Raw genomic sequence first — 10438 nt, 5'->3', positions numbered from 1 at the left:
AGCGTTTCATTTGTGATGTGGTGATAAAAATATACTTTCCTTGGAGTAGAGAGGCAGCTCAGACCACCCCCCAGCCCCCTCCACCCCATCCCCCAGGCCCCACTGCCCCCTCCTCCTCACTGGCCCCTCCTCTTGAAGCCCCTGGGGCACCCATGCGCAGACAGCGCTCTCTCCTTTGATCTCAGAGCTGGCCCTCAGCCCAGCTAACCGCGGGTGTACAGTCTCATCTCCCCAGCAATCTGGGGGCTGCACATCTTGTGGGCTCAGTGTTGACTCAGTTCATTCCACAAACAATCTCTGAGCCTCTGTTCCGTGCCAAGAATTTCTGTGCCCTCAGGAAGTCTCACGCCGCAGTGGAGCGGCATGTTGCTGTACACCGGCCCTTGTCGTCCAGGGTGGTCTGGGTGCAGAGCACTGTGACCCACCAGCTCAGGCAGCTCGGGTGGGGGCAGGTGACAGATGGGGATCAAGGGTGAGCAATGATGGGAAAGGGACACACAGGCATTCCCGGGAGCAGGACGGCAGGAGCAGGGGCAGGAGGCAAGGGCCTCCACTGGGGCTTAGCGATGTGCGGGCGGGCCAGGGGTGTTACCGCAGAAAGTTGAACTTGGGGCCGGGACCTAAGACCAGAGCGCAGGCAGGAGGTCGGTCGAGGGCTGTCTTTTTTGCCCCCGGGAGCACGGCTCCATCCTTGGTCCCGAGACAGAACTCGGTAACCATGTGAGTTTGGGTGACCAGGTGAGAGCTGAGAACGGGAGCCGGGGAGGTCAGCGAAGGCTCTTGCGGAATGGGGGAGCGGGAGGGGCGCGCTGCGGGAGCTCCGTGCGTGTGAGTGTGTGAGTATGTGTGTGTGTGTGCGTGTGTGTGTGTGTGCATGTGTGTGCGCGCGCGCGGGTGGAGACCGCGGGGCGCACGCGGGGCTCGAGGGCCGGGGGCCGGGGGCCGGGGGCCGGGTTCCCAGGCGGGCGGCCCCCGCGGGCTTAGCGCGCCCACAGCACTGCCGCCGGCCCAGCAGATCTTTTGTCCCGGGCGGCGCTGACCCAGCAGGGCCCGCCCGCTATATACGGCCCCGGGCCGCGCGGGGCGGGCGCACCATGGCGCAGCGCTCGGGGAAGGTGAGTGCGCTCTCCCAGCCCCGGCCCTGAAGGTAACCGCCTGGGCCCTGGAGCCAGGTCCCGAGACCCGGCTCCCACTTGCTCTTGGTACTCGGGATTGAGGCGGGGGCAGGAGGGGCGACAAACTCTTACTCAATGAGCCCTTCCTTCGCCCTTTGCATCCTTCCCACGGGAGCAAAGCTGGCTAAATTTCTCTAACAAAACGCGGCGGCCTGGCCCTGGCCAGGAGCCTCTCCGGCCTCCCCCTCCCACGCCGTCCAGCACTGGCTCTGGGGCCCCAGCCCCGCCCCTAGGGTCGGGAGCAGGGAGGGTGATCAGGCCTGAGGGCTGCCTTGGTTGGGGTGGGAGAGCCTGGACTTGTCCTGCAGCCCTGGGCCCACTGCTGTCTCTTCTTTTCCTGAGGCTGGTCTAAAGGGGGCTTCTCCTTCCTCAGGATCTCCTCAGGGGCGCTTGGGGCTGGTTCTCTGCCAAATGTTGAGATTTGAGGGCCCTTCAAATTCTGTGGGGGACGAGTTCTCCCTGAATATCCCCAGGGAGGGGGCGGCGGGGGTTGCTCCCCACCAGACCTGTGTTGTGCAGGAAGCGTGACAGTTAGGAATTTCTCTCTGTCTCTAGCTCCCTCTCCTAGCTGATCTGAGACCCTTTTGGTCTCTAGGGGCTACATTCAAGCCTAGCTCAGTCTGCATGAGCTAGGCTGTGCTGCAGTGACAAACAACCCCAGGGCTCCGGGCCGTCCTGGTCCCCACGCCCTCCCCTGGGCCCCCGAGGGGTGCCTTGGTCTAGGCAGAGGGAAGGGGGAGCTGGACTCTCAAAGATTCCACTCCAAGGGGCCAAGAGGGCAGCTCTGCCATCGGTGACAACACAAATGACGAGGCCCCAGGCAACGTTATTTGTACTTAGCCAGAGTTGTTCCAGGAGCACAATTCTTGAAACCCAAAGAGTGATGGAATGGTTGGAATTGTGGATTCCATGGCAGAAAGTGAGTTTGGGGGTTGATGTGGTTTATGTTGTTTAGTTTGGGGCCAAGGAGAACCTGTCACTGCTGCATCACCATAGGACAGCTTCTGAACTGACTGCTGGGTTGGTAAAGCTCCACATCTGACACATGCCTGCCACCCAAAGGAGTGGCCTAATAAACAAGGGGACGGGTTACACTGAAAAGGCCCTCTTTTAAGCCATTAATCCCGAGCCAGGCCCTGACTTGGCTCTGGTGGACTCAGTCTCTCCCGTTAAGGGGCCCAATCCCAGGAACCTGGCTTCCTGAAAACTAAATATTGGGTTATGATGGTGGGGTTGTGGGTGAAATGTAACATTTCCTTGGATGTTAATGTTTTAACATTAAACAAAAATCGAGTTTTAAAATGCAGTGGGAGCATGAAAAGAGCCTGTTTTCAAATGGGCCCCTGGACAAAGGGGACTTTGTCCTCCTTGTCCCCATACATCTTCTGAAATCTGCTCAACCTCCAGCCCTCAGGATGGCTGACCTCAGTCCACCATCCGTGCATTCTTTCACCCAGTCAACAAACAGTGTTAGGCACCTACTGCGCGAGCAGCAGGTCTGGGCTTCAGTGGCCTGGGAGTCGGGGTTCAATGGAGGGTGTTGGGCCTCAGGCTTCCCTCCCAAAACTGAGGGAGAGAAGTCCCTGACCCCACACCCTCTCACCCACCTTTCTAGATCACTCTCTATGAGGGCACCCACTTCACGGGGCGGAAGCTGGAGGTCTTTGGGGACTGTGACAACTTCCAGGACCGAGGCTTTATGAACCGGGTCAACTCCATCCACGTGGAGAGCGGAGCCTGGGTCTGCTTCGACCACCCCGACTTCCGGGGCCAGCAGTTTGTCCTGGAGCACGGCGACTACCCTGACTTCTTCCGCTGGAACGGCCATAATGACCACATGGGCTCCTGTCGGCCTGTGGGAATGGTGAGTGGGCCGCTCCACCTGGGGGCTTTCTGCTGGAGAGACCGAGGGTCAGTCCTGATCAGACAAGGCGCAGGTAATCAGGGAGCCTGGCCCTCCCAGCTGTCAGATCTGATGAGGCCGTGGGATCTGTAAGACAGAGAGGTGTCTCCCCACGGACCCAGCCCCTCCTGTGGGTGTGGGATGGCGTGGGGACCAAACTGGAGAGCCCCTGGAAATTTTCACGCCTACGTTTTCAGGCATGGATCAGGAAACCACTTTCAACTTCTGATCCCAAAGTCTTGCTGATTTTTCCACTTAAAACGCTGTTGGAAATATTAGAAGTTTGGATTTGCAACCGGATGGGGGAGCATTTAGCGAAAGAAAGGCTGCTGGGGGCCTGGTGTCCCCGCCGTGCAGCTTGTCTTGTAGTGCTTTTCAGACTTCGATGCTGTGATATGGACGCTTAGGTCGCCGCCAGTCCTTGGGAATCTGGGGGGCTGCCATCTCACAGGGTGGCCCAGTATGTGTAGGGAGAGCAAATGAGGGGTGTCGCTCTCCATGGCAGAGGACAATGTGTGTCTAGTTGCCCCATGGTGGGAGTTGAGAGCTGGCATTCCCATTCCTTAGGATTCTCCCAAGTCACAAGCCCTCCCTGACATTCTCTGAGACCCAGACGGCCAGGAGGGAAATGGCTGATTTCTGAAGCAGAGTGAGCAGCTCCCAGCAGAGGCTCAGCCAAGGGTCTGCAGAAGGACCACCCTGGACGCAGGGCCAAGGAGTGCTGGTGAACATCTGAGGGACCCCAGGGAAGAGGCCTCCTGTGTGGGGCCCCCTCTCTTTTCTACACGGGGTGCAAAAGCAGCTGGGCTTTGGCATCTCAGATTGTAAGAATGCTTTCTTAGTATCTTCACCAGGCCACGGACATTTGGAAAAAGGAATTAACGTGACTGGCCCTGGATCTTGCATAATGCTATGAACATGAAACATATCCTAGGTATCTTTCAGATGCTGTTCTCGTACGAACTATCCTTGGGGCCAGCTGTGACGCAGACCCAACCCCTGCCGGTGCCAGGGCCAGTTGGGAGCTGGCCCTACGCTGTCTTTTGGAAACACGGGGAATCTTATAGGGAGATACGTGTCCTCATCCCAGTGAGCCAGCTGGCATTTCAGCAAACGAGATCTGTATTGTTTTAGATTTTTGGCTTCATATTTTAATAAAAGGTTCTATTACAGTTTGTAAAATATTATCATTTGAAGTCTTGGCCATGGCTTGTAGGCCTGGGGCGGGGGGGTGGCGGTGAAGGACAGAGGAATGTGTTGGTGTGGCTGGGTAGGGGTCCTGGAGGGAGCCCAGTGACCCAGGGCTGGCCCTGGTCTGAGCACAGCCGCTGTCCCCTGGGGAATTTTGGCCCTCTCTGACCCTTGGATTTTTCAGTTGAAGAAAGAGGAGATTGCACCATTTCAGAAACTCTGGAGCTTTTTAAAGTAATAGAACCCTTGTATCTAACCAAGTCTCATGTGCAGGAACAAGCAGAGGTGCTGGGTGGAAGTGCTTGTGTGGGGGTGGGGGCCCAGTGCCCTGGGTGACCTGAGTTCCTGCGCACAGGCACACGGGCTTCTGCGGACTGGGCGGGAGACTCAGGCCATTTGCCTCCTTTCCTTCCTCGTCTCGCCTGCAGCACGGGGAGCACTTCCGCCTAGAAATCTTCGAGGGCTGCAACTTCACTGGCCAGTGCCTGGAGTTCCAGGACGACTGCCCCTTCCTGCAGAGTCGGGGCTGGGCCAAGAACTGTGTCAACGCCATCAAGGTGTACGGGGACGGAGCGTGAGTAGCGGCCCAGTGGGGCCCCGCACAGCCGGGTGTGGGGAGGCTGCTGGGATGGGTCAGACCCCAGAGAGGGCAGCGTGGCCCCTGCCCCAGAGGCCCTTTCCCTCCCTCAGCTGCCTCCTCTGCCCCATTCAAGCAGTCGGCTGTCTTCCTCCATGGCCCAGGAAGCCCATGGAGGGGACGCAGGGCCCCAGAGGCAGCCCTGAGGGAGATGCGCTCCAGGGCCGCAGCAGAGGTGGGAGGACACTGCAGCCCAGCAGCTCTGTGACTGGCCTGATCTCATGGACTGCACTGGATTTTCTTGAGCCGGAGGACGCCTGCTCTGAGGAGGGCGGCCCTGCCCACCCCTTACTTACCCAGCAAAGCCGACCCCTGAGCTGGACCTTTCCTGCCAAGCGGGCAAGCCCCCGCCATGCTGGCCTCCCAGGGGGAGGGACATCAATCTCAGTGGCTCACTTCTGATGGACGGAGTGCCTGAGGGCTAAGGCTCAAGGTCCCCCAGTTCAAGAAAACCAGGTGCCTGGGCCGGAGGGGCTGGTCTGCACTGCTCCAACAGAGCCAGCAGCACTGCGCTTGCCTATGCTTCTCTTGGCTCCTGCACACTCGATTCCTTCCGTCAGCTAAGGGCAGTCTCTACGCCCATTATGCACATCCGTTGTGCACAGCTTCATAGCCCCTGTGCACACTCAAGTTGGCCATCTCTTCATCCTCCCGTCCATCTGGCTGGGTGGAGCGTGTTGCCCCATTTTACAGAGGAGCAAGCTGAGGCTCAGAAAGTTACCTGAGCCCTTGTGAGCGGCACAGCTGGGAGTGCAGCCAGGCCTTTGCTTCAAGTCAGATTGTCCCTGATCTAGAGGCTCCCCAGACCTCAGCCCCATCCCCCCAGGACGAGAGCCCCCACGTGGGTTTCAGGAGCCCAGCTCCTGTTGCAGCAGCTAAGGGGTCCATTTGCTGTCTGTGTGTCTGAGGTACAGGATCTGGGAATGTCACGAGGGATGCAAGCGAGCAGTCATGGGAGGGACTGAATGAACACAGTGGCTGAACCAGAGGAAGAGCTGTACCCCACCTTCCCCTGGGTGGCCTGAAGTTGGCTGCTGCACCCAGCCCCCTCACCCAGGGGTCTCTCTTCCTTTCCAGAGTCCCAGGGGGACTCTGCTCACTTCCTGCCATTTCTCTGTCCCTCTGGTTCTCTCCAGGGTTCTTTTTCTCACATCTGCCTTGCCCCGCCTTTCTGAAATCCCATGTTTGCCCTAAGTTGATGGCACCTAGGAATCTGGGGGTAGAATCCCAAAACAAGAATTTACCTGGAAAACCCCTGGCTAGATTGTGTCTCAGGAGGCCACAGTCATACCTTTGCATGGAAGGTGTCCTGAGACCCTTAATGGAATCCCCCTGCACCCACCCCAGGGGCCTCCAGGGCTTGTTTAGAAGCAAAGGGAAAGGCAGGAGCTAAGAGTTTTGACTGTATGGGGTGCACCTTACCTATGAGGAGACAGAGGCTCAGAGGGGTAAGGGGACCACGTGGAGGCTGCCCGTGGTGGACCCCACATTTAGACCAGGGGTTCTGCTCGACTCCCCGTGGAGCCCTCATCCTTTGCCTCCTGTGACTTTAACTTGTAAAACAAATTTCAAGCCCTTGGCAAAGAAAAGCTGCCAGACAGATTCCCCTGGTCCAGACAGGACCTCCTTCAAGGCCTTTCCTGGAGTCTGGGTGGGGGGGCACACGGCGGGTCTCCCCACCACCTCCCATATGCCTAGAGTCATTTTCTTCTGGGGCCCATGTCAGCTCAGGAATGACCTGTCCCCACAGGTCCATGTCCTGGAGGGACTTGGAGGGAAATGTGCCAGCATTGCATTCTCCCTCCTGGCCCCCCTCAAGGGCGCGGTCCTCATGCTGATGTGGCCAAGCCATGCCCCTCCTCCCTTCCTCTTTCTGCCTTCTCCCCAACAGTGGCAGCAGGAAGCAGGGGCCAGGAGAGGATGAAGCTTTCCAGTGGAGGCTCAGCCAGTCCCTTCCTCTTCTTCCTTTTGGGGACACCCACACATGCTCTGGGGCAGCCCATGACACTGCTTGGGGTATTTCCCAGCTCTGTGAGAGAGGGAGGGATGGGCCCACTCCCTTAGAGGTGCCTCAAGCCTCACCACGGTTGTGGGCATGGGAAGGCCGTGGGCATGGGGAGCGGGTTGGGGACATGGGAGGAGCCATAAGCATGGGAGGTAGGAGGGGAGAGGGCGCGAGGGTGTGCTGTTGGCATGGGTGCTCTGTGGACGTGGGAAGGCTGGGCTGAACCAGGCCCGCCCTGAGCTCCCGGCAGGCGCTGCCTGCTCGTTCACATGCTCAGCCTCTCTCTCTTCATGCCTGAGCCCTGACCCTCACACAGACTGCCACATACCAGATGTGGGGTTAGGATGGGGAAGAGAGGACCCACAGTGGCAGGAGAGCGGAGAGTGGGGGTAGACTCAGTGGGCTATGTGGCTTTGGGCAATCACTCCCCTTCTCTGGGCCCTGAGCTGGATGGGATCATAGATTCTGAGTCCACGTCCCATGGGGAAAAAGCTCCCTCAGCCGCAGAGTGCTTTGGGGCCAGTGGGCAAGAACTGGTAGGGACAAGGTAGGGGTTCAGGGCAAAGACAGGGTCAGAGCAACCCTCGGCCTGAGCCAGAGGGACCCCAGCAACTGGCTCTGGGTGTGTGGTCCCAGAGACTGAGCCCACTTTGCTGCCCAAGGCCACCAGCCCCCTCCACGACTGATGGAGAAAAGCTGTTTTCCATCAGTGGTGAAAGTGAAAGAGAGGTCAGTGAGGCGGAGAGGCTGGGCGGCCTTGACCAACAGTGGGTGTGGACGAATTGGCTTTGAGTCCTGCTCCAGAGAGGCCAGCCTGTGTGCCCCCTCCCCCACGCCTCTAGCCCCTCAGCACAGGCTCCAGACCCCGCCTCCAGTGGGCAGTGAGCCCCGTGGACCTTTTTCTGGTCCCTCCTCACAGCTCCATGCTTGTCTCAGGGGTGGTGGAATGACAGGGTTGGAACAGTGATGCTCCCCAGCTGTCTGAAGGTCTCTCCCTGGACCACACTCCCTCCCTAGGGGGAGACGACTCTTCTGGTCCCCCTTTATCCTCCCCAACGCCCCATCTAGAGAGAAAGCTTCTTGATTACCGGGGCATCCTTCACCTGCTGCCCCTGGGTGATGGAGGGGCAACATGTGAGTAGACTTACTTTGGACTCTCCAGGGCCTGGAAAAGTGCAGGCACACACGTGAACTCGAGAGCATGCGCTGAATGACTCAATAGTAATTGGTCCCCATTCTGTGCCAGCTCCTTGCCAGACGTCTATGCAAACAGCCCCTTCCAGGAGCAGGAAAGAGTGGGGGGCGGGGGGGGGGGGCGCGATAAGGGCAGACCTGCATCCTGGAATCATTCCTTGCGATGAACATTCTGGACTGGTCAGTTTAAAATGTGAGCTTTTCCTGTGCACCCTCGGGCACTCAGCACTGACCCTAACGCACAGGGCAGTGAAAGGAAGGCAGGCAGCGGGGGGAGGAAATAAGCCAAGAACAGGGCTGAGTGCCACCGGTGCTCCCGAGAGTGAAGTGGGTCTGCGGCCGGGGTGGGGTAGGGGGGCTGCGCTGCTCAGCACCGGCCGTCTGACCTTCTGGCCTCCTGGCCCTAGGTGGGTCCTGTACGAGGAGCCCAGCTACCGCGGCCGCATGTACCTGGTGGAGCGCGGCGACTTCCGCAGCTTCTCCGACTGGGAGGCCCCCAGCGCTCGTGTCCAGTCCCTACGCAGGGTGGTCAACTTCTTCTAGCCGGGCAGCCCGCATCTGGCCTGGAGAGGGCGGTCCCCTCCCACCCCTCCCCGGACAGGAGGCCGTGGGGAATAAAGGTCATAAAAGTGGAGAGCTGAGCCGGCCTGCGTGATTTCTCTGCCCCTTCCTGACCGCGGGGCAGCTGGGTGGGGGCACCCCAGGCCCTGGGCAGGAGGCTGGCAGGACTCTCCAGGGCAGAGCTGAGGGGACCGGGAAGGGTGGAGGAGGGCACGGTGAGGCACCCACTGGGGCAACATTAGGGCTGGAAGGGGCCTTTAAGTCATGAAGTCCAACTCTTTAATTTTACACGTGCCCCAAGGGGGAGTGACTGCCTCGGGCCCCAGAGCAAGGTCCTGGTGGTGCCAGGGCACTTCCTGTGACCCCGGACCCCCGCTCCCCCCCCCACCCCGGCCACTTAGGGGAGAATGGGAGGGAAGAAGCGATGGGGGGAGGGACAAGGACAAGGAGAAGTGATGGGGGAGGGGGCGGGGGACTGAGGAGTCTGCTCCCTCTGGGCTGTGCCTCTCCCTGACTCAGCAACATGGGGCTGCGGGCCATGTGGTCTGCTCCGCAGCCAGAAGCCTGCCCCAGGGTTGGGGAGTCTGCATCTGCAGCTGATGTTGGCCTCCGGGTTCATAAGGGATGTCGCTCTGAAAGGATGGGCTGGACCCCAGGGACACATCCACCCCTTGTGTCCTGTAAGGAGAGAGAAGTGGGCAGGGGGCTTAGCAGACAAGGGGGTTGTTGCGTGGACAGGTGAGTCCGCGGGGAGCGGGGAAGGAGACGTGGAAGGAGCTTTCAGGGCTGGAAGGAGCCAAACTCCAGCCACTCCCAGGCCTGGGCAGACCCAGGGCCCAGGCTCCCTTCACCCCCACGGGTGAGTCCATTGAATTCTTGGTGGCCTGGGCCTTCTCCAGGACACTGGGTCCACCCTTTTGGGGGTGGGCTGGATTGGGGGACACTGCCCCAGGGGGAGAGGAAGGGGGGAGCCTGTCCTGGGAGGTGGTAGGATTTCTGGGAATAAGAGAGTCCTGGTCCCCAGCATCTCCCCACCCAGTGTCCAGCCTCCCCTACCCAGTGAAAGAGGACGAGAACCTGCTGGACACCGGGGCTGGCCCGGGTAGCTCCCGCCCCTGCCCACAGCCCTCACCAGAATCCTAAACTGCAGAGCCGCCTGGACTGACCCTCGCTGTTCAGAAGTGGATGGATGTGCTCCTCGGGGAGGAGACCTTGGCTGCTGTCCTCTCCTGTGGGCTGGGCTCCTGGGAACACAAGGGCACTGGACACCTGGACGGGGTTCATGGAGATGAGGAGCCCAGCAGTGTTCCTCCCGCCTGGGTGCAGACCAAGGCCCCAGGCTGGAAGAGGCATCAGAAGCTGGGACGGTGTGATTCACCCGCCACTTCTGATCATTGGGTAAAGCTCATGGTCCAGCTTTCCAGACCCCCATGCTCTGCGATCCTGGGGTCCCCTGCCCCCACCGCTGGCCTCTGCCTGTCCACGCCATCTCCCACCCCCGCCTCACCGCACTTCTAGCTGTGCTTTTCCAAGTAGGTGAGGGTGTCCTGACTGGGGAAGACCCAGTTCCACTGGCCACTCCCTCAAGACCCTCATGGGAAAGTGCCTGAACTTGGAATTGATATGTAAACTGGAACTGAGGCTGGCAGACAGGCTGGGTGTGGTAGGAATGGAAGCTGGAGTTTAGGGAGGGAAAAGTGGGCCCCTGAAAGAAAACAAACAAAAACAAAAACAAAAATCTCAGGAGCTGGGTTCTGCAGCAGGGCCTGAGT

General features: G+C 59.6%; 1 protein-coding gene across 2 annotated transcripts; it reads left to right on the top strand.

Annotated features, from left to right (window-relative positions):
• Positions 1–598: 598 nt before the first annotated feature.
• CRYGN (crystallin gamma N) lies at positions 599–8739 on the top strand. Of its 2 annotated transcripts, none has more exons than XM_070616896.1 (4): positions 599–738; positions 2791–3039; positions 4698–4843; positions 8513–8739. In XM_070616896.1, exons 2-4 carry the CDS (start codon positions 2875–2877, stop codon positions 8646–8648), a joined length of 447 nt encoding a protein of 148 aa, XP_070472997.1. In that variant the 5' UTR covers positions 599–738; positions 2791–2874; the 3' UTR covers positions 8649–8739. The 2 variants fall into 2 exon arrangements, with proteins under 2 accessions (XP_070472997.1, XP_070472996.1); XM_070616895.1 differs by lacking the exon at positions 599–738 and adding an exon at positions 984–1115.
• Positions 8740–10438: the final 1699 nt, after the last annotated feature.

This window comes from Equus przewalskii, chromosome 4 (genome assembly GCF_037783145.1).
Source record: "Equus przewalskii isolate Varuska chromosome 4, EquPr2, whole genome shotgun sequence".
Lineage (NCBI taxonomy): Eukaryota > Metazoa > Chordata > Mammalia > Perissodactyla > Equidae > Equus > Equus przewalskii.
This window is presented reverse-complemented; position numbering and strand designations above follow the sequence as displayed.